Consider the following 24834-nt stretch of genomic DNA (forward strand, 5'->3'; position numbering starts at 1 on the left):
AAAGCTGGAGGCATCACATTTCCTGACTTCAAATTATATTAGAAAGCTATAATAATCGAAACAGTACGGTATTGGCTAAAAAAGACACATAGACCAGTGGGATAGAATCCAGAGCCTAGAAACTCTTGCATATATGATTAACTAATATTTGACAAGGAAGCCAAGAATACTTAATGGGTTAAGGATAATTTCTACAATAAATGATGCTAGAAAACGTAGATAATCACATGCAGAAAAGTGGAATTGGACACTTATCTTACACTACTCAAAAAATAACTCAAAATAGATGACAAATTTAAATATAAGACTGGAAACTATAAAATTTCTAAAAGAAAAGAAGGGCAAAGTTCCCCGGTATTGGTCTTGGCAATGATATTTTGAGTATGACACCAACAGCACAAGCAACAGAGAGAAACTCAATTGGGACTGCATCAAACTAAAATGTCCTCTATACAGTAAAAGAAACAATAAAATAAGAAGGCCACTTACAGAATGGGAGAAAATATTTGCAAGCCATCTACCTGATAAGAGGTTAATATCCTAAATATATAAGGAACTCATAGACTTCAATATCAAAAACACAAATATCTGATTTAAAACTGGGCAAAGGAACTGACTAGACATTTTGTACAAATGGCCAACGGGTACATGAAAAGGTGCTCAACATCACTAACCATCAGGAAAATGCAAATCAAAACCACAAAATATCACCTCACACCTATTAGAATGGCTGTTATCCAAAAGACCGGAGATAACATGCCTGGCAAAGACGTGGAGAAAAGGGAACCCTTGCACGCCGTTGGAAATGTAAATTAGTACGGCTCCCGTGCAAAATACTATGGAGGTTCCTGAAAAAATTAAAACTATGATCCAACAATTCCACTTCTGTGTATATACCCAAAGAAGATGAAATCACTAACTGGAAGAGGTATCTGTACCCCCATGTTCATTGCAGCATTTGGTCAAGATATGGAAACAATCTAAGTGCCTTTCCGTGGACGAATGGGTAAAGAAGATGTGATACACACACACACACACACACACACACACACACACACACACGAGTATTATTCAGCCATGAGAAAGAAGGAAGTCTTGCTGTTTGTGACCACACGAATGGACACTGATGGCATAATGATGCCAATGAAATAAATCAGGGAAAGAGAAATACTGTACGATATCACTTAGATCTTGACTTAAAAAGCCAAACTCATAGAAACAGAGAGTAGGGTGGTGGTTGTCAAGGGGAGGGGAGAGAGTGGGGAGGGGGCAGAAAGTAGGAGACAGATTGTTCGAGGGGTACAGATTTCTTATTATAAGATGAACAGGTTCTGGTGATCTACTGTACTAAATGGTGACATAGTTAGCAATACTGTAGCAGCCACTTGAAAGTTGCTAAGAAAGGGAATCTTAAATGTTCTTGACCCCCCAAAAGAAATGATATTTATATGAGGTAATGGAGATGTTAACCAGCCCTACTGTGATAATAATTCACAGTATACACATATATCAAGCCATCATGCTGTGTGCCTGACATTTATCTCAATAGATTTCATGTCAATTATATCTCAATAAAGCTAAAAACAAAAAAAAAAAAAAAAAAAAAAAAACTTAGTATGAGCCAAAGTATGTAAAAGATGCCGTTAATGATTTTATACCAATTGCCTATTGAAATGACAATAGGATATATTTGGGTTAAGTGAAATATCTTATTAAAATTAACTTCACATATTTCTTTTTACTTTTTCAGTGGGGCTACTAGAAAGTATAATACTACCGATCCCATCATATTTCTACTGGACCTCACTGCTTACATAAAGGGGGGCCTTCCTGTACCGTTCTCTGTAGGAAGATCTTGCTGTAAAGGTGACATTCAAATTGATCCCTGAAGCATAAGAAAGAGTAATTCATGCAAAGAACTGAGGAAAGAACAATTCAAGTAGAGGGAAGAAATAACACAAACACTGGGAGATGAGAAAGAGATTGCCATGTTCAAGGAAGAGAAAAGAGTCTTAAGAAACTAGAGCATAATAAAGAAGGAGCTGAGTGGTCCGCATGCGGTTGGAGTAGAAGAGGCAAGTGTCAAATCATGAAGAGTCTTTGGGAAACTAACACTAAAACCAGAGAGAGTTTAGGTAGAAGAATGACATAATCTAATTTGAATTTTTAAGGAATCACTGTAGCTGCAATGGCTGAAGCTGAATTATAGTAGCACAAAACTTAGTCAACAATGATAATTAGGAGGCTGCTACTGTGGCCCAGGTGAAACAAGATGATAGCTTGTGGGTAAGTGTAGAGATGGGTGGGGAGGAGCCACCCACAGATCTGAACTGTGCTGTGAAGCTAAACCCTGTGGACTTCCCCATGGAATGATATAAGGGATGAGGGACAAGGAAACATATTGGCTATGTACTGTGATTTCTGACTTGCACAATCATGCAGGTGGTACAATGCGTTGAGGATGACGTGGAGATGAGCACATTTAGGCGAAGTCAAAAGTTCTACCTGGGACATGTTAATTCTGAGATGTCTAGTATATATATGGGTGAAAATGTTGAGTAGGCAAGTGGACAAGTCAAAGTTGGAGACACAAATTTAAAGTCATCAGCACATGTATTTAAAGCCGCGGGGTTGGAGAACATCTAGGGTTTAAGCTCTAGTCTGAGTCCTAAGGCACTCACTCCAGCACTGGGTTCCTGCAGGAAGGTCTGGAAAGGTCAAAATGATTATGATTATAATACCGAGATGTAATTTTTTCTTTTTCAATTCCATTCTTCCATGAGTACACAGCAGGCTTCTCCAAAGGCTGTATGATCTGTGATAACATCATGGCTCCAATAGTTACTAGAATATGTTCCTATGCATCTGTATGCTTTCTAGAATTTTCTAAAGCAGTAGGTTTAAGTGACAAATTTTGTGTTTTCAGAGATTAATTCTTTCCTTGGGATTTATAGTCTCTTCTTATCAACGGTCATCAGTTACACCTGCTATGATCTCCGTAGTCTCATTGTCATTCAACAGTTATTTTGAAATCCCAGAGTTTTCTTGAGCCCATGTGGAAACATAACTAGAACTAAGTCTACTTTGTTTCCTTGCTTCACAATACTGTTTCTTAAAGTTTTGAAGTATTTTCTAAATTTTTAAAATTTAACCTCAGGCTGTTATTACTTTAGAATGATATTTCATTTTAAAATGAAATTTGTTTAGGGGCACCTGGGTGGCTCAGTTGGTTGAGCGTCTGACTTCGGCTCAGGTCCCGATCTCACAGTTTATGAGTTCGAGCCCCACGTCAGGCTCTGTGCTGACAGCTCAGAGCCTGGAGCTTGCTTCGGATTCTGTGTCTCCCTCTCTCTGCTCTTCCCCTGCTCACATGCTGTGTCTCTCTCAAAAATAAATAAAGATTTAAAAAATGCAAAATGGGGCGCCTGGGTGGCGCAGTCGGTTAAGCGTCCGACTTCAGTCAGGTCATGATCTCGCGGTCCGTGAGTTCGAGCCCCGCGTCAGGCTCTGGGCTGATGGCTCGGAGCCTGGAGCCTGTTTCCGATTCTGTGTCTCCCTCTCTCTCTGCACCTCCCCCGTTCATGCTCTGTCTCTCCTGTCCCAAAAATAAATAAACGTTGAAAAAAAAAATTTTTTTTAAATGCAAAATAAAATTTGTTTATAATATTTTATGTATTTAAAAAGGTTTGTTGACTTTAAAAAATTATTAGAAGACTCAAATCTAGACCTATAGTATATCGTCTACATTTAAAGATGTAATCATATAAAGATGATTTATATGACCTACAGTATATCGTCTACATATAAAGATGAAATCAATATATCAGAATGTTCTTTAGTTACTTTTCATGTAAAAGATGTTATTTATGTTAGCTTGCAATAGGTTTATTATGGTTATTTTTTTTAAATAGGCTTCATGCCTAGTGAGGAGCCCCCTGTGGTGCTTGAACTCACAACCCTGAGATCAAGACCTGAGCTGAGATCAAGAGTCCGGTGCTCAACCAACTGACTGAGCCACCCAGGCGACCCTATTATCACCTTTAAGTAAATGAATAAATCTATTTTAATTCCCCAGTCCTAATTTCTAAGACAGTAAATAGAAAAATGACCTACAAAAACAAAGCCTCTTTGGGGGTCCCCAATTTTTCAGGATTTAAAAGCATCCTGAATCCAAAAGATTTGAGAATCACTGAGTTAGAGGACAGATAGAAGGTGTGAATCAGCAAAGAGGACTTGAGAGAGGTGACTAGGATAATATAAATTAGAAGAAGAATGTTTGAAAGAAGAGTGTTTGAAAGAAGAATGTTTGAAAGAAAGAAAGAAGTGAATGGGTTACAGATGTCCCCTATATATTGGTCCCTACGTTGTTTGTTCTTTAGAGGACACTGAGACTGCCAGCTCAAAGCCCACCAGCACCAAACTCAAATTTTTACAGATCTAATCGCTCTCACTATAGCCCAAATCAGCATATTTGTAGCCATTTGGAACCTGCCTGCTTTGCAAATCCCACAAAACTGCACCCAATATCTGCTACCCACAGCTAAACCAAACCTTACCGCTATGAAAAAAAATCCCCAAGCTGCTGCTGCCCTTTGAAGCCTTCTGACCCAGAGCCGCCCCACCGTGCTGCTGAGGAACATCACCTAGACATGGACACCCCAACCCCGCCATATATTATGTCCCTCTCCCCCAAGACTTCCCTTGCCCTCTTCCCTTTCTAGGTGCTATGAGGGACTTGCTTCTCAGGCAACTTGTCAAAGGACGCACCCAAATAAACACTGTTGCATGCTACCGCCATCTAGTGGCCATTTTTTTCTTTACCAGCCCTGATATGCTCAAACCCACTACAACTGCCATGGTCATGAACTACTGAGCTACAAAGTAAGATAATGCCAGAGAAGGATCTCTTGAATCCACTCTATAAAGATACTATGACCTTGACAAGTTTCAGTAGAGATAGAAGCCATATGGAAGTGATCTGTAAAGTAATCTGTGATATCCAAAATATGTAAACTCTTACAAACTGAAAAGAAAAAGACAAATACGGTAAAACCTTGGTTTTCGAGCGTAATTCGTTCCAGAAACATGCTTGTAATCCAAAGCATGTGTATATCAAAGCGAATTTCCCCATAAGAAATAATGGAAACTCAGAAGATTCATTCGACAGCCCAAAAATATTTGCATAAAAATGATTACAACACTATAATATAAAATAAAAAAGAAAATACAAAGTATAAAGAAAAATAAACAAATTAACCTGTGCTTACCTTTGAAACCCTTCGTGGCTGGTGTGAGGGAGATAAGAGAGAGGAGGGTTATTTTGCAGGACAACTTTCACTATGACTAATGGAACCACTGCTATCCATTGGCTCAAAGGAATTTTTCTACATGAGGGTCATCGTATACGCTCACAAGGATGTTGACCACAGTACAGTATTAATAAACTCTTGTCATACTGTATTTAACATAACTGGCAATAAGGCAGGAGAGGAAAGGGTCTCTATCTGCAGGCAGCCTGACCTAGAATGAAGCAAAGCATTCCTAAGCTTACTCTTGTGTGGAAAAGCAAAGGACTGTCCATAGGCACTTTGAAGTGACAAAAAATACCCTAGTGCCAGTTGTGGGCACCTTCTGGCCCACAGAAGTTCTGCCAAACACCCCGGCCTGAAACTGAGCATCCAAGCCTGGGAACAATCACCCACAATCCTGCAGTGAGAGGGAGAGAGAAGAACCATTGGCTCAGTTGTGATCATGTGACATTCGTCATCGCCTACTTCTTGTATTGCAAGACATTGCTCCTTTATCAAGTTAAAATGTATTAGAAATGCTTGCTCGTCTTGCAGAACACTCACAAAACAAGTGCTCGCAGTCCAAAGTTTTACTATATTCCCACAGAAAACCAATTAAAGATTATAAACAGGAAGCTTGTAAAAGAAACACTGTAAATAACGCATAACCACGTGAAAAGACGCCCCACCCACTAACACCCAAAGGCAATCTTCACTCAAAGTGAAGATCGTAAGGTATCATTTTTAACCTGCGTGATTGCAAAATGTTTAAAATTTGCTATCAACTTAGTAAAATGGTGAGGAAGCTAGTATGCTCCTATATGGCTGATAGGAACATAAAATGGATGGTCCCTTGGGCACCTGGGTGTCTCAGTTGGTTGAGCATCTGACTCTTGATTTTGGTTCCAGGGATCATGATCCCAGGGTTGTGAGATCAAGCCCTTCATTGGGCTCCATGCTGAGTGTGGAGCCTGCTTGAGATTCTCTCTCATTCCTTCTGCCTCCTCCCCCACTCGCATGCACTCTCTTTCTGTCTCTGTCTCTAAAACAAACAAAAAAGTAAATAAAATGGATGTTCCCTTTCAAAGATGATTTGACAATATCCATAATAATGCTACATGGGCTCACCCATGACCCAGAAGTTTACCATAAACATACGCTCCTGCAGAAGCAAGCAAGTGCAAGGTGCTTATTGAAATGTTGCTTATTATTAATAAAAACTGTAGGGTGCCTAGGTGGCTCAGTCCATTGAGTGTCTGACTTGGGCTCAGGTCATGATCTCACGACTCATGAATCCGAGCCCGGCGTCAGGGTCTGTGCTGACAGCTCAGAGCCTGGAGCCTGCTTTGGATCCTGTGTCTCCCTTTCTCTATCTGCCCCTCTCCCACTCTCTCTGTCTCTCTCTCAAAAATAAATTTAAAAAAAAAATTAAAAATTAAAAAAACCTGTAAACAGCAACAACAACAAAAAACGGCTAAATCAGACATGGTCTATTCATACCGTAGAACAAGGTCACGATTAACAACACAGACTCTGGAGCCTGGTGCCCGACTTTATACCCTGACTTCATCATTTACTAAGCACATACCCTTAATTAAGCAAGATACTTAGTCTCTTTCTGCCTCAGTTTCTTCACGAAAATGGAGACAATAAAACCCACTTCCCGGGGTCATTTGAAAGATCTAAATAAATAACCACATGTAAAACATGGGACATGGTCAGCACATCATAAACATTAGCAATTACTAATAGAGTCAGAAGCTGAAGGAATGTAAATTTGCGTGAACTGATATAATTTTCATATATTAACAGACCTCTGAAACACAAAGAGAGAAAAGGAACAAATTGCTGATACAGAACGGTATCATTTAGGTAAAACACACAGACACGCAAATAATACTACACATTTTTGCAAGGACGTATACACATGTAAGCATGCGGAAAAACTGGGCAGGAAGGATAAAAAGGAACACACAGATCTTGGCGATCTCTGGTCAGGAGAGAGACAGGATGGGGACAGTGGTCAAGGCGGGCTTTAGTGATACCTGTTCGTAATGGTATATTTCTGTATGATGTGCAGAAAGTTCATTTTCCTAAACAGCGATTGGGAGATGAAGAAATGGAGACAGCAAATATAGAGAAGACTCTAGAAAAGTTTGCTAAGAAAAGGAGTAAAAAATTAACAGGAGCTGGGGAGGATTGTGAGGGCAAGAGAGGATTGTAGGAGTTTCGTTGTTGCAGTCTTTAATTTTTTTTTTTTTTTATTTGAAAGAGAGAGAAAGCATGAGCAGGGGAGAGAGGCAGAGGGAGAGAGAGAAAGAGAATCTATTTTTTGTTTAAGTTTAGTTATAGATTTTGAGCGACAGAGACAGGCAGAGAGAAAATCCCAAGCAGGCCCTCCTCTGTCCACGCAGAGCCTGACGCGGGGCTAGAACCCACGAAACCGTGAGGTCATGACCTAAGCTGAAACTGGACGCTTAACTGACTGAGCCACCCAGGCGCCCCAAGGAGGTCACTGTGTCGATGCTCACTTTTCAAATGAGAAAGCAGGCTAAGAGAAACAGCTAACTTGCTCAAGCCATCACCTGATATCATCAAAAGGTTCTTTATAACATGGTAAATTCATCCTAATCTTTTGCACACTATGTTCTCCAGCGGACATTCAAGGAAATCTTAAAATGGAGTGTGAAAGGCAGCACTGGAGTGGTTTCTTCACAGAATTACATCTTCTTGCCTGACTAAATGGCCAGAAGGAAGGGAAGAGAACCAGGTGGTGATAACGTTAAGTATTCAAGTATTCTTTTTTTTTTTTTTTTATGAAATTTATCGTCAAATTGGTTTCCATATAACACCCAGTGCTCATCCCCAAAACTGCCCTCCTCAATACCCATCACCCATCCTCCCCTCCCTCCCACCCCCCATCAACCCTCAGTTTGTTCTCAGTTTTTAAGAGTCTCTTATGCTTTGGCTCTCTCCCACTCTAACCTCTTTTTTTTTTTCCCTTCCCCTCCCCCATGGGTTTCTGTTAAGTTTCTCAGGATCCACATAAGAGTGAAACCATATGGTATCTGTCTTTCTCTGTATGGCTTATTTCACTTAGCATCACACTCTCCAGTTCCATCCACGTTGCTATAAAGGGCCATATTTCATTCTTTCTCATTGCCACATAGTACTCCATTGTGTATATAAACCACAATTTCTTTATCCATTCATCAGTGGATGGACATTTAGGCTCTTTCCATAATTTGGCTATTGTCGAGAGTGCTGCTATAAACATTGGGGGACAAGTGCCCTTATGCATCAGTACTCCTGTATCCCTTGGGTAAATTCCTAGCAGTGCTACTGCTGGGTCATAAGGCAGGTCTATTTTTAATTTTTTGAGGAACCTCCACACTGTTTTCCAGAGTGGCTGCACCAGTTTGCATTCCCACCACCAGTGCAAGAGGGTTCCCATTTCTCCACATCCTCGCCAGTATCTATGGTCTCCTGATTTGTTCATTTTGGCCACTCTGACTGGCGTGAGGTGATATCTGAGTGTGGTTCTGATTTGTATTTCCCTGATGAGGAGCGACGTTGAGCATCTTTTCATGTGCCTGTTGGCCAAGGTATTCAAGGGTTCTAAAAGCACCCCCACAGTCCTGTTGGCTCTGAGACATGTGTAGACTATCTCTGCATTGCTTTATCTGATTTCAAATCTGGGTAATTCCATTCAGGGCTTAATTTCCGAATCCTGCAAGATAATTTCAGAGTCCACACCTAAATTAGGATGTGACCCTAAATGCCACAGACCAGTTCAAGGTTATTTCAAGAACAACATTACAAGGATATCCTTTTGCTGGGGTGCCGTGGTTACTCTAAGATGGATGTGATAATGCTCACTGTCACTGGAGGAACTGACTGTCAGGAGGGAAAGCTGACCCTGCCTGGAAATCCTGTCTCTGCTAATTCTCTCACCGCAGTTGGAGGAGATTTGGGGAGCAGAACTGTAGGCAAGAGTTTCTTACAGTGGATTTGTTTCTAGGGATCTTCACTACCAGCTTTGGCATAATCATATGTCCTGTAAGAAATGTAGTTCATTCATATAAATAAATAAAAAGCCCCAGCAGTGCAATGAGCAAGTTTTGGTTCCATGGCTCTTAGTCATTGTGACTATAACTGAACACGCATCAACTTTCTGAAAGTCACATTATGGGTCTCCAGACTTAAAAAGGCATTAGGCCAGAAATCACAGATAGAACATCCCAACTAGGGGTGCCTGCATGGCTCAGTTTGTTGAGCGTCCGACTTGATCTTGGCTCAGGTCATGACCCCAAGGTCGTGCGATCAAGTCCTGTGTCGGGCTTCACGCGGAGTGTGGTGCTTGCTTAAGATTCTCTCTCTCTCTCTCTCTCTCTCTCTCTCTCTCTCTCTCTGTGTTTCTCGTTCTCCCTCTGCCCTTCCCCTGTTGACGCACTCTCTCTCTCAAATTAAAAAAAAAAAAAAAAAAGAACATGGGGCGCCTGGGTGGCGCAGTCGGTTAAGCGTCCGACTTCAGCCAGGTCACGATCTTGCGGTCCGTGAGTTCGAGCCCTGCATCAGGCTCTGGGCTGATGGCTCAGAGCCTGGAGCCTGTTTCCGATTCTGTGTCTCCCTCTCTCTCTGCCCCTCCCCCGTTCATGCTCTGTCTCTCTCTGTCCCAAAAATAAATAAACGTTGAAAAAAAAAAATTAAAAAAAAAAAAAAAAAGAACATTCCAACTAAACTACTAATGAAGATCATAAAAATACAAAAGTGCCCAATAATTCTGTAAACCTATGAGCAACAGACACCTAAAACTATGGAGCCAAGTGCCTGAAGCCAGAATCTCGTAATAATCTTAGGTCTACTATAGCCAGCTAGTATTGTTATATTAAATCATGTCTTTCATGTTCTGTATTTCTGGTGCTTGGACACCTGGGTCTTTACTGACCCTGGAAACACTTTCCCTTGCAGGACTAGACAATTCCTACCTTCTTAGATTCTCCTGGGAGGGCAACTTTCATATGCAAACCCATCGATCCAGAGCCCATACCCCCGCCTACCTCTTTTTTGAAGCTCTTAAACTCGAAGTCACTATTCACCTGCCCTAATCACCCCAGAGCTAAGTATCAGACAACAAGGGACAGGCTCTGTGCCCCGCAGCCCACTAAAATGATCCGAACTAAGCCTGTTTTCCTTGCCTTACTTGTTCCTTCGCAGAAACCACAATAATGGCTCTTACCCATGTCTTCCCCTCGTCCCACTGCCTCTTGACTAACCCTGGTGATTCCCCTTGTAGCCCCGTGTACATGCTCTGTTGCCTGTTCTAGGGATCTGTGAGGATAAAAATTTCTTCCTTCATGGGGCACCTGGGTGGCTCAGCTGGTTAAGTGTCGGACTTCAGCTCAAGTCATGATCTCACGATTCATGAGTTCAAGCCCCGCATGGGGCTCTCTGCTGTCAGCACGGAGTCCGCCTCTGATCCTCTCTCCCTCTTTCTCTCTCTCTCTCTCTCTGCCCCTCCCTTCTCATGTTTTCTCCCTCTCCCCACCCCTCTCAAAAGGAAACAAAAATTTACAAAATCCTTTCTTCATGACAGTTATTTCCACATCTGTGGGTCTTACTTCACCTGATTAAAGCAAACCCCAGGTGCATTTTGAAACAATTGCCTACGCTAGCCTGCGAGAGGCCGTATCTCTTTATCCAACAGAGATATCAACTTTTGGAAAGAGACTGCTCAGGAAAGGGCAGGCAAGGAGGAGTAAGAGAGACGCCATGTCAACCAGTGCTGGGCTGGTTGCTGATGCCAGGCTGCCTGGGGCAAAGTGTTCACAAGCCTAGGTCAAAGTGAAAAAAAAAATAGGGAGGATACATTTAGCTTTTTGTAAAGTTCAATTTATGCATACTTTGCAATTCTAGAGTTCTTTGCCCTTCAGTAGTTTTGGTGCCAAATTGTTCTTCATGTTGTGAGATGATACTGGACAGTAGTGTTTTTGTTTGGTTTGTTTTAGTGTCCCTATTTTGGCAACATAAAAATTTGGCAACCCTTAGGCTGTTCCCCAAATTTATTTTTTGAAATTTAACTGGGGTGTGAAAGCCACAGTCTGCCACCGCAGCACCAGAAAATGGGAATTGGAAAAGCAGCTGGTGCTTGAATCAATTCTCAAACTATAAGCCTAATACAGAAGATTCAACTGGTGCACAGTCAGGGGCCAAAGACAGTTCAACGCACCCCCTCTGCCGAAAGCATGGCTTCTGACGGCATCTCACTGTAATTGGAGGTAAATACAAAAGAAAAAAAAAAAAAAGAACACAGCAAGCTTACCAAAAATTATTACAGAACAAGAGATACAAGGTTGATCATGAAGGGAACATTCAAGAAACTATTTGGCATCTTCCACACAAGGTAGGAAAATATTGCTGAAACAGAAACAGACAGGAAGCACTACGGGATACGATCTATCACATTAAACCCTGGTTTTGACAGTATATGGAGAAACAGAACATAGCAGCCGAGAGCTGGGCCTGGCACTCACAGTGAGGCCTGAGTGTTCTCCTGTTGAACGTGAACTTCACAGAGCATTAACATCAGACAAGGCCACTCAGTGACCATGACGGATCACGACAAAAACAGGACCCCTCCGTAATCACGCCTGATAAAATATAAACGTTGTCTACGTCAGAAAGCGCCCAAATTCCCCTATTCTAACTACTGTGAGTGCCTGCTTCTTTACCAATCACGGCTCGGCCTCTGTCTAATCAATCTGTCCTTGTATAGGCAAGATTTACTGAGATAACAAATCATAGAATCGCCCTCCTTTTTGGCAGCCCCAGCCCAGAGGGAATCCTCACTTCCTTGGACCCTCCCCCAAATCACCCCCTGAAACCCACATCTCTTCCAAATACCTGTCTTACAGAGATGCCTGCCGGCTCTCCCCGGCTACAGCAAGTAATAAACCCAACAGGTATGTTCCTGGCAGTCGCTGACTGAAGGTCATTACCAGTACGCTCAAGTAGGAATTCAATGATTATTTAACAGGACAGAAAGTATCTCTCTCAAACAATAGTGAAGGTCTAGAAGCCTTCTCATTAAAATCAGAAATCAGGGGCTGCTGGGTGGCTCGGCTGGTTGAATGTCTGAATCTTGATTCTGGTTCAGGTCATGATCTCGTGGTTTCTGAGTTTGAGGCCCGCATCTGGCTCTGTGCTGACCACGAGCGGCCTGCTTGGGATTCCTTGTCTCCTGTCTCCCTCTCTCTTTGCCCTCCCCGCCCCCCCCCAACCCAACCTGTTCACCCTCTCTCTCAAAATAAATAAATATTTTAAAAATAAATAAAATCAGAAATCAAACAGGAACTCTAATATTGCCACCATCATCCAACATTGTTCTAGAAGCTCTAACCAATGTAGTCAGACACAAAAGAGAAACAGTAAGTAAAGGCAGTGGAAAAAAGACTTGAAAGTAATATTAGATAATACAACTGTTCCAAAAGAATCAATTGAAAAGTATTAGAACCAAGAGCAAGTTGAATAAGGCACTCTGTTATCAATCGATGTAAAACTCAAGAGTCACTCAGAATGTAAACTATACAATATAATTGCAGTTATATTCACAATAGCAACAAAGCATCTGGGAATAAATGTAACGAAAAGTTTCAAAGAAAACAGAACAAAATACCTGAAAAAAATGGCAAGATCACACTATCAACTTTGGTAGAAAGGCTTACTATCCTAAAATTGAATATTTCTTACCATTGGCTATATAACTTTCATATAACTCCGGTAAAAAATCGTATTAGGTTTCCGTAATTGAAAATATCTTGAATGGAAAATGCAGTTGAATGGTGGCAAATTTTTTTTTTAAAAGTAAAAATATTCAATTAAAAGCAACAGTAACTAAAGCAGTATTGAACCACTACATTAGTAAGGCAGATCAATGAAATCCCAGGAAGCCAAAACCCATATCCACACACACATAAAAGGTTGAGTATATAACAAATAGAGAAACATCAATTATTCACTAACGCCATTAGGATAACAGGCTAACTATTTGGAAAATTAAGTAGTACCTTATTTCAAGTTGTAGACAAAAATTAATGGCAAGATTTAAATATAAATAAGCACAGAATCCAAAAAGGTTTTAGAAGAGAATTACTAATAACCTCGAAAGGCAGGAACACATCAGAAAAGATGAACTGATTTAACTTCAAAATTTAAATTTGGATGTCAAAATATAAAGGCCATGAAAAATCACATGCAAACCGGGGGAAAAAATTTGTAACAAGTTGGCCTTAAAGTGGATACATTCTAATGTAGAATTTTTATAGAATTTATTTAATTTCAGTGTTTAAAATATGAATACTTTTAATAGGAAAATTGGCAAAAAAGCAGGATACCACTTGTCACCTATAAATTTGGGAAATGTGTATAAAAATAATACCCAGTGATGTCAGGAATGCTGAAAAACAGTATTTTCCATTCATTTTTGGTGGGAGTTTAAAGACTGGAAAAAAATTATAGCAAAATATTATCAATAGTTCTTTCTAAATAATTAGATTATCAAGGATTTCTTTATTTTTTAAAAAAATTTGCTTATCCCTGTCATCCACAATAAACATAGCACCTTGTCATGTCATTTCTAAAAAAAAAAAAACAAATTAAACAAAATAAACAGTGAATCCAATTCATTTCTCAAATTTATTTTTTCCTAAATTCAGCTTATTAGTCACTGCCCTCCTCAACACATCCCTGCTGCTTCCAAATCAGTGGTTTGGAAAACAAGCTTATAACTTCATATATGTACATGCATGTGTATGTGCATGCTGTATATACATATATGTGCATGTATGTGTGTGTTGTGTATACATGTGTGTATGTGTGTGTGCATGTGTATATATGCATGTGTGTATGTGTACCTGTGTATACACATGTGTAGGCATGTATATACATGTATGTGTATACATATATACATGTATGTGTATGTGTGTATATACATGTGTGTACGTGTATATATGTACGTGTCTGTGTGTGGGTGTATACACATATGTATGTGTATACATGTTTGTGCATATATGCATGTGTTCACATATATGTACATGAATGTCTGTGCATGTGTGTTGTGTGTATGTATGCATATATATTGTGCATGTGTGTATACATGTGTGTATGTATATACATGTGTATGTGTGTATGTATGTGTGTATATATGTATGTGTTCTGTGTATATATGTATATGTGTGCATATACCTGTATGTATGTGTGTTGTGTGTATGTGTATATGTGTATATACATGTGTGTATGTATGTGTATACATGTGCGGGTATACATATGTATCTGTGTGCATGCATGTGTGTTTATGTATGTTGCGTGTATATGCATGTATTTGTATGTGCATATATTTATGTGTGCGTGTATGTGTGTATATGTGTATGTACATGTGTATATATATGTATTATGTGGTGTGTTTGTATGTGTGTATATGTTTGTATGTGTGTATATATATGAATGTATGTGTGTATATTTGTATGTGTGTATATATGTATGTATGTGTATACATATCCATGTGTGTTTATATATGCATATATGTATGTGTGTATGTATGTTGTGTGTATATACATATATGTGTATGCATAAATATACATATGTATTCATTATATATATATACATATACATACACACACACACACACACCCAAAATACCAAATACATTGTGAATACACACACAGAAAAGAAATTTCCTTATATGAACAGGATCATGAAATAGAAAGGTCAGACGTAGGCAGCACACAAAACACTTAACAATATTGACCTATCGCAAATCTATTCTAAATGAATTTTTCAAAGCTCTCATAAAGCAACAGGATTCAGTTATGCAATTATCATTTTAAGAAATGAGGCCCTGGAACTTCTTTGCTGGACTTTAGTTGATCCAGCAGTTTTGAGAACAGTGGGGAATAATAAAACACCAAAAGCATAAGCAACAAAAGAAAAGACAGACAAATTGGACTTCATTAAAATCAAAAATTTCTGTGCCTCAAAGGACACATATGAAGAAAGTAACAAAACCACCCACAGAATGGGAGGAAATGTTTGCAAATTATGTATCTGATAAGGGGCAAATATCCAGAATATATAAAGAACTCCTAGCAGCGCCTGGCTGGCTCCGTTGGTACAGCGTGTGACCCTTGATCTTGGGGTTGCGAGTTCAAGCCCTACGTTGGGGGTAGAGATTACTTAAAGAGAATATATTTAAAAAAAAAAAAAAAAAAAAAAGGAACTCCTACAACAAAAAGACAAACAACTCAATCTTTTAAAAGTGCCAAAGAGGGGCGCCTGGGTGGCGCAGTCGGTTAAGCGTCTGACTTCAGCCAGGTCACGATCTCGCGGTCCGTGAGTTCGAGCCCCGCGTCGGGCTCTGGGCGGATGGCTCAGAGCCTGGAGCCTGTTTCCGATTCTGTGTCTCCCTCTCTCTCTGCCCCTCCCCCGTTCATGCTCTGTCTCTCTCTATCCCAAAAATAAATAAACGTTGAAAAAAAAAAATTAAAAAAAAAATAAATAAATAAATAAAAGTGCCAAAGAATTTGAACAGACATTTTTCCAAAGAAGGTATGCAAATGAACAAGCACATGAAAAGCTGCTCAAGTTGTTAGTCATTAGAGGGAAATGCAAATCAGAACCACAATGAGATACCCCCTCACACCCACCAGGATGGCTAGAATTTTAAACAAGGGCGGAGGGAAATAACCAGTGTTGTGGAGGATGTGCGGAACAAAATTGGAACCCTGGCACGTTGTTGCTGGGAATGTAAAGTGGTAGTAAAATTGTGGAAGGCAGTTTGGCAGCCCCTCAGAAAGCGGAACATAAAATTACCACACGATCTCGTAATTCCACTCGGAGGTATAGACCTAAAAGAACTCAAAACATACGTGCAAACAAAAACTTGTGGAAGAATGGCAAGAGCGGTATTATACGTAAAAGCCAAAAAGTGGAAGGGCGCCCGGTGGCTCAGTCAGTGGAGCATGCGACTCTTGATCTCGGGGTCGTGAGTTCAAGTCCCATGTCGGGCACAGAGCTTCCTTTAAAAAAAAAAAAATTATTCAAAAGCCAGAAAGTGGAAACCACCCAAATGTCTCTAAACTGGTGAATGGACAAATGCGATACCCACCCAAACAACGGAATACTGATTGTTCAGTGACGAAAAGGAACGAGGGACTGACACACCACGGGCTAGATGAACCTGGAGAATGTGACACTAAGTGAAAAAAGCCAGACACCAAAAGGCCACATGTTGTAAGATTCCATTTATGCAAAATGTCCAGAACCGGCAGTTGCATGGAGACCGAATGTAGATTTGTGGTCGCTCTAGGCTGGGGTGAGAGGGTAATGACAAGTGACTGCTTAATGGATATGGGGTTTCCTTTTGGACCGAGAAAATGTTCTGGAATCAGACGGTTGCACAGTATCGTGAATGTACTAGAAGTCATTGAATTGTAGACTAAAATGGTTTAAATGAGAATTTTATGTTATATGAATTTTACCTCAATCTTGAAAAAAACAGGAAAGAAGGAAGCAAGGAAGGTTGGGAGGGACGGAGAGAGAGAGAAGGAGGAGGGAGGGAAGGAGGGAGGGAGGAAGAAAGAAAGGAAGAAAGAAAGAGCAGAAGGAAGAACAAACAGCCAGGGACAGCGTAGCTTTCAGAGCCTACAGTGGAAATGAGAGGGGAGCCTTGGAGATTAAGGCCCCGCCTGATGACAGCTCAGGTTAGTGACTAGGCAAGCGGCAACAGGGACAGGACCGCAAGCTGGGCTTCCTGGCTCCTAGTTCCAAGGTCTTTCCACCAGAGAGCCGCCTGGAACTCAGAGACCAGGCAAGCTGTCTATGTATGTCTCAAAAAAAACCCCAAGCCACCTTCAAGGCCAGGCGGTTGGTTCCCTTTCAAGGCACTGCATTTCTGTGCAGCTTGTGGCCTATGCCACCAGCCTGTGCCACAGGCTGCAGCCCACCGAACTCAAGTACCCATCAGCCCACCTGCCAATGCTTCTGTTGATGGTCCCCTCATTATTTGCTTGTGGTTCATGATTCACATCAAGTGGAAAAATCATCACATTGCTCTAATCTTAGCAAAGCATGTAATTTTCACTGTCAGAGTTGGCCTGTGTCCCCATGATATTTGAAGACATTTCTTGTGTTAAAAAAAAAAAAAAAAAATGATGGACGGGACAGCAGCAGTTTGGGACACATTCATGAAGCCAGATCAACAGTCCTTTTTATAAAGGGCCTGACACTGAAACACAGAAAACAAGCAAAAAGCTAAGCACTGAGAACTGTTTTGTAATAATTCTTTGGAGATAAAATAAGTTAAAGAATAATTAGGGGCGCCTGGGTGGCGCAGTCGGTTAAGCGTCCGACTTCAGCCAGGTCACGATCTCGCGGTCCGTGAGTTCGAGCCCCGCGTCAGGCTCTGGGCTGATGGCTCAGAGCCTGGAGCCTGTTTCCGATTCTGTGTCTCCCTCTCTCTCTGCCCCTCCCCTGTTCATGCTCTGTCTCTCTCTGTCCCAAAAATAAATAAACGTTGGAAAAAAAATAAAAAAAAAAAAAAAAAGAATAATTATAGAGAAAGCAATTCATGGGGCGCGCGGATGGCTCAGTCGGTTAAGCATCTGACTCTTGGTTTCTGCTCAGGTCATGATCTCACGGTTCGGGAGTTCAAGCCCCGCGTCGGGCTTCTCGCTGACAGTGTGGGGCCTGCTTGGGATTCTCTCTCTCCCTCTCTCTCTCTCTCTGCCCCTCCCTCCCTCTCTCAATAAATAAATAAATAAATAAACACTAAAACAACAACGACAAAAACAAAGACTATTTAGTCACATAGACCTGGTTCAAACCCTGCCTTGGCTTGGTTAGTTAGCTAGTTGCTTTGCAAGTTTCTTTCACCTTCAGGCATTTCTCTTGCAAAATAAGGGTAACTGTAGTGCCTCCTTAGTTACCTTAGGATTAATAAGATTGCACACATCAAACATTTGGCACAGGGCCTACCCCAGAGAACATATTAAGTGTAAAGGGATATGAAATATTTTGCCTGCAAAATTTAAATGCACCTTTAAGCTCACTCTCTCTGGCAGTGGAGTGAAACCACAGAATGGTGTGTTGCGAGAAGTATGGGACTGAGTCAGGAAACCTTGGTTCAGGTCCTGGGTCAAGCCCTTGGGATTGGTCAGTAAACATCACTAAATCTCAGTGCCTTTATTTACAGAAAAGGAAAAGGCTCATATCAGAACGTGTTGAGGCAAGTGTTAAAATAATACGCATTCTACACATTCTAAAATATAAGATCTAGAAAGTAAATGTACATTCTGGAATTACGCAACGCTACCGAAATGACAAGGTTTTGCTGGTACAGGACTGCGGTGGGACTGGGCAGCGACAGGTCTCCATCCTAACCCTGAAAACACCACCTGAATTCCGTGGGGTGAAGCACAATTTCTCTGGGCATCGCTTTCTCCACTGCTAGAACGAGGCGATTGCACTAAGTCTCTCTCAAGCTCTGACATTCACTGGCAGTATACATTCAAATCCACGGTCAATTCTTTTAAATTTTTAAATGTTTATTTATTTTGAGAGTCAGAGAGAGACAGAGCGCGAGCGGGGGAGGGGCAGAGAGAGAGAGGGAGACACAGAATCCGAAGCAGGCTCCAGGCTCCGAGCTGTCAGCACAGAGCCCAACACGGGGCTCGAACTCACCAACCTCGAGATCATAACCGGAACTGAAGTCAGAGGCTCAACCGACTGAGCCACCCAGGCGCCCCCCTCTCCATGATCAGTTCTGACGCTCCCTTCTTCTCAAGGAAGAAGAGAGGAACACTAGCACCAAAGGACCCACAAGAATAACTGGCCCATCTTTACCAAGGATAGGAAAATGCCCAGCCCATTCCTGATTTCCATGGCCCGCGAGTTTGTGAACCATGCGACATTCAACCAGATGTTGTCACTGGAGGTTCAATGGCAGCAATTTCCCTCTCCACCCTTGAGCTACAAGGGAGACATATGGTAGAGGCTGTTTAGCTGGTGGGAGTTTTCTTTTATTCAGGTCGTGGACCCCACACTGGACACACAATGAAAGGGAATATCGAATACATCATCTTCGATATAACCTTTCTTGCTTCCTTCCACAATTAGTTCACTGCAGATCTATTAATTGAGCAACAACTTTTCAGTCATCAATGACTTATTAAAATTTAACTATAGGAATATTACTCAGCCTTAAAAAAAGAAAGACATCCTGGCACGTGCTATAACTTGATTTAACCTTGAGGACATTAAGCTAAGTGAAAGAAGCCAGCCACAAGAAGACAAAACTGTATGATTCCACTTACACGAGGTATCTAGAGTCGCCTAATTTACAGACACAGAAAGTAAAATGGAGGTTGTCAGGGGCTGGGGGCAGAGGGAATGGGGAGTTATTGTTTAATGGGTGCAGAGTTTCGGTTTTGCAAGATGAAAAGTTCTGTAGACTGGTTGCACAAAACATGAGTGTATTTATACTATTGAATTGTCTATTTAAAAATGATTAAGATAAATTTTGTTATGTGTATTTCACCACTATTTGACTTTATTTTATTTTATTTTATTTTATTTTAAGTAGGCTCCACCCCCACATGTAGCCCAATGCAGGGCTTGAACTCATGACCCTGGGATCAAGACCTGAGCTGAGATCAAGAATCAGACACTTCATCAACTAAGCCACCCAAGCACACCCACAATTATTTTTTTAGTTTAACTAGTTACATGATTAGTTCAATAATCACTTGGCAACTCAAGGGCAACCAATAAGTGTGAATTATCACCATATCCTTCTCCTCCCCAAGCACTCCTCTCCCTTTAATGCCAGATGGGTCTTGGGCTTTTGGAATCCTGAACAAATATTCATATTTGTGTTGCTCTTTTGACACAATGTGACCTCTAAAGTATCAATGAATGCCCTTGTTCTTGGCTTCCAGCCAAATCTCTACCATATATTTGGCTACCTATATGTTCATTTCATTGAACAGGCTAGTCTATTACCAAACAAGTATCTCTGAGGACAACTTATGTATCAGTCATTCACATAACATATGGAAGCGTTCATCGTTGGGATTTCTAAGATAAACACGAGGAAGGGATTTTCGAATGAGAGAAGAGAGGGCAAAGGAGAAGAGTGATTTCAGAACCCGTTGGTTGGAGGAAGAAAGATCTAGAATGGGCGTCACCATCAGAATGGGGGAACAACGGCATTGAACAATAAGAGGGCAGCAAAAAAAATAAATAAATAAAAAATAAAAGCAAAAAAACAATAAGAGGGCAGCAGAGGGCACCCAGGGCTTGAAGCTAATCAACCTGGGGAGAGGAGACAGAGGGACACCCAATGAAAGGGAATATCAGAAACATTTCATAGATGGGAATTTTGTCAAGTTCAGCAGCACTCTTACATAGTTCACTCACTGGCATCTGCCCTGGAGAAATGGAGAATCATTCCCCAGCCACTCTAGTCCACATGGGTTTGCCGCAGAAAGAAGGGCCTGGGAGCTCCTTTGGAAGGGAGGCTCACCATCCAGCAGCCTTGGTTAAACTGTGTCTGAGGTGGAATAGAGGGGATTCTTAAGAGGAAGGGAGGAGACTGAGGGACCCCTGGGCACTGGCGAGGAGGAATTAGACCAATACTGCCCTTCTCTCTCTTCCAAGAGGCTCAGAGTCCTTCATAGGTGCTAATCAATTTAACCTCATTGGAGCCCAACATGGACCTCCCCAAGGACACAAAGGAAAAGAGAGTAAAGAGGTAGCTTTCCTCACTCATATTCACTACACAGGCTCCTACCCTTCACCAAGACCTAACATCCCAACCAAAGCCACACCCATTTTTTTCTGGGGCTTACCTGCTAACACCTCTAAATGCAAACACAGACACTCATCTCCCACAAGCCACATGGCATCTGGGCGAGGGCCGTCTGTTCCCTCATTTCCCAAAACCTTGCTAGGGGAACAACAGTCCCCCTAGTGTGACAGGTGGGCAAAGCCACTCCTAACCAACCATACATTAACAATACCTTATAAATGCAGATTTAGGGGAGGAGGGTGGATGCAAGTCAGGCGCCCCAGGGTCCACTCACTCTCCTCCTCTCTGTGTGCCATGGCTTCAGACAGGAATGCACTGAGATGCTGGCAGTCACGTTGCTCATTAGCTGAACATTAAGTGATGACTATTCGAGTCAATCAAAATCGTGGGCCCAACAGTGCTTTTAAAATCACCATTATCACACACACACACACACACACACACACACACACACACACCTTTTCTCTCTTATATAGACATGAAATATTCAACCACTGTTAGTACTGATCCTGGTAAGTGTTCTTAATCATGAGTGAAAATAATCCCTTATGTGATAAGGAAAGACTGAGTGAAAATTCAGGGGAAGCTGCACAAAAAAAAAAAAAAAAAAAAAAAAAAAACCAAAAAAAAAAACAAAAACCAAGCCAGAATCACCCTCTGTTGCTAATAACTGGGCAACTAAAGCAAATGTGGGTTTGCAGAGGCCAAAAGTGGCTGGGGTCTTGATTGGGTATGTCCTCTTCGAATCTCCTCTTCCATGCACACTAGGTTTACAATTTTGAATTTTTACTAAAGTCAGGAAGTGTTTGGGGCACTCGGGTGGCTCAGTCGGTTAAGTGTCCAACTTTGGCTCAGGTCATGATCTCGCCGTTGACAAGTTCGAGCCCTACTTCGGGCTCTGTGCTGACAGCTCAGAGCCTAGAGCCTGCTTCAGATTCTGTGTCTCCCTCTCTCTGTGCTACACACACACACACACACACACACACACACACACAGACGCTTGTGCTCTCTCTCTCTCTCTCTCTCTCTTAAAAACAAATAAAATCAACATAAAATCAGGGAGTGTTCAAACAAGAAGCTCATAATCAAACATCTAGGGTTCTAAATGGACAAGAAAAGAGATGTGTTATTCAACCCGGTGAAACTTTGCCTTTCAAACATGAGTTTTAATTCACTGCCATCATTATAAGGATGGCCATTCTCAACCTCTGCCCCCTAATCAGCCATTTTTTTTAAATAATCCCTCCCTTATCTCAAGGCATTTTTCTGCTCCCTTTAGAACATTAGAATTACCAGCACAACTTGTTGAAGATAAGAATACTCACACAACCATGTTTTATGCATTATGATCATGGTTTGGCTCTCATCCAATGTATTCACATGGAAAAGAATTTCACACTCACTCACCTTTCAGCATAACTTACATTATTCGAAACTTTTGCTTCAGTTGTCTGATCACTGGGATTCAAGTGAGTTATTTGGATTAAGTGCTTCAGGTTGACTCATAGTGAAATATGGATATCAGAGGACAGAGCCGAGGGAGGAGGACTCAAGTAATTAATTGCCCCACCTTTTGAAAATGACAGTAAATGGCTTATCTTTCTTAGAACTGGTACAATAAATGTCAAAAGCTGCAAAATTCTGTGCTAGGTCAGGAAACGTGTTCTGGCCATTATCTCCAACTCTTAATTGTTCTCCATGCGTTCACCGTCAGCACACTACCTGAATATCAAGTAAATGCTTGTGGAATTGCTCAGTGACTATGCATAGACCACTCCCAATGACTCTGAAAGCCCCTTAAGAAGAAATCACCTTGAACTTTTTATAGCTAACATTCTCCCTGCCCCAAAAGGCAAGGCACACAATAGGTATTCAATAATCAATCACTGACTGATTTCTCATCTTCACCAGTGGGCATGGGAGAGAAACAGCAAACAAGTGTTGAAACATTTCACACTGGAATTTATCGCTTGAGAAATTAAGGATGTGGGGGGAAAATGCACAAGTGTGAAGGTCACCCTGATAAAGAAAAAATGTGGTGCGAGGAGGCTACAGTACTTAAAATGCACACTGTTCTTAATTGCCAGAGATAACGAATATTTTCTATATTTTGCCAAATTGGTCTTCTTTGTTTCTCCATTAACACGTATAGGGGGTCTAATCCATCTTTGGCAACCTATTCAAACTGTTGAGGGATTTTTTCCCTTTTCTTTTCTTTTCACCCTTTGAACATAATCCACTAAGTCTCCATCCCCAAAGCACCTCCCAAATAGCGGCGGGGGTGGGGGATGCGCTCTGGGAAGCCCTTGCTGAGATACTTAGCGGAACTTTGTTCTCCACATGGGCTATTTACGAGCGTCTCGGTTTCCTTGGGTGACTCCACAACCTCCCCCTTTTCACGCGGCGAGCAGGAGTCAGGGCGGTGAGATCCTCCCAGGCGGAGCGCGGAGGCGCTGACCATGGTCCTGGCCTCCGAGCTCAGGACTGGAGCCCCGAGGGCGCCGGAGAAGAGACGGTGCGAGAGCGAGCAGGGCGAGGCGGAGAGAGGCTGTCGAAGCCCCCGCCCCTCCCGAACCCCGGGGAGCTTTCGGGCCTGCACGCGAACCCTCCACTGCACGCTCCGAGATGCATCAAAAAAGGGTGGGGCACCCAGCCACAACTGCAATCGGAAGCCGCCCGGAAGGATTTAAGAAGAATGGAATCGGTTCATGCCTCCCTCCCTCCACTACCATGCGCCCCCCAACCCGGGATCGGTTCACATTTTACCCCCGCCCCCCACCTCCCAGGCCCAGGGAGGCGCGGGCAGCCTTTGTGGGCGCACAGCCGCCCACGGCCGAGCCCGAGCCTCTGGGCACCCTGCACCGAGAAGGGGCAAGTAGGGCGGGGTGCATGTACAGATTGAAGGATGCAATATTCCTGCGAGGCAGGACGGTGGGCACGCTGGGATCCCCGGTTCTCCACCGAGCTGGAAAGGGGGCGAAGGAGGGGCGATCCCCGCGTCTGGTCCTGAGTCTCAAACACCCCCCACCCCCCATACCAACCTGGTCGTAGATGTTCTGCAGGGCTTCCTTGCCCGAGGCCCGCCGGATCTCCACCTTCCGGCTCGATTCAACAGATGGCTCCCCGCCGGCGCGCCGGCCCTGCCGGGAGTACGGCGGCTGCGGGTCCGGGCCCAAGTGGGCGACGTCCCGCTGCTGAGCCACCACCTGCCCCGAGCCCCGGCCCACGGACAACGAGTCGAAATCGATGGTCTTGTTCTCGGAGGACCCTTCCACCGGGCAGAACATGCCACAGAATTTCTGCCGGGGCTTAGGGCTGCCTGAGCCCAGGTTTTTAAAAAAGGCAGGGACTTCTTCGTCCTCTGCCGCCTTCCCGGATTGCTTCCTCTCGGCCATGGCGCGGGAGCTCGGGGAGGGTCCGCTCTGTCCGTCCGTCCGTCTGCCGGTCCCTAAGTCGGCCTCTCTCTGTGCACAAACCCCCTGGCTGCTGCCGCGCCTGCCGCTCTCTGCCTGCCGCAAGGTGTACAGAAAGGAAGGAGGGCTGGCGAGCGAGCGAGCGACCCACCCCTCCCGGTCCCTCCCTCTGACCCCGCTTTCTCCCCTCCCTGCCCACGCCCCCCGCCGCCGCTCCGGCTCCTGCGACCAGCAAACTTGGGTCTGGGAGGGCGGCCGCTGCGGCAGCGGG

The 24834-nt window shown here is 42.7% G+C and overlaps 1 protein-coding gene across 1 annotated transcript in view; it reads right to left on the minus strand.

Moving 5' to 3' along the window:
- DPYSL2 (dihydropyrimidinase like 2) overlaps positions 1-24704 on the minus strand; it is a 134764-nt gene extending 110060 nt beyond the window's left edge. The window contains exon 1 of the mRNA XM_045456686.1: positions 24192-24704. Coding sequence (XP_045312642.1) covers positions 24192-24545 — 354 coding nt within the window. The 5' untranslated portion in view covers positions 24546-24704. The remainder of the gene's footprint in view (positions 1-24191) is intronic.
- Positions 24705-24834: the final 130 nt, after the last annotated feature.

Source organism: Leopardus geoffroyi, chromosome B1 (assembly GCF_018350155.1).
Source record: "Leopardus geoffroyi isolate Oge1 chromosome B1, O.geoffroyi_Oge1_pat1.0, whole genome shotgun sequence".
Lineage (NCBI taxonomy): Eukaryota > Metazoa > Chordata > Mammalia > Carnivora > Felidae > Leopardus > Leopardus geoffroyi.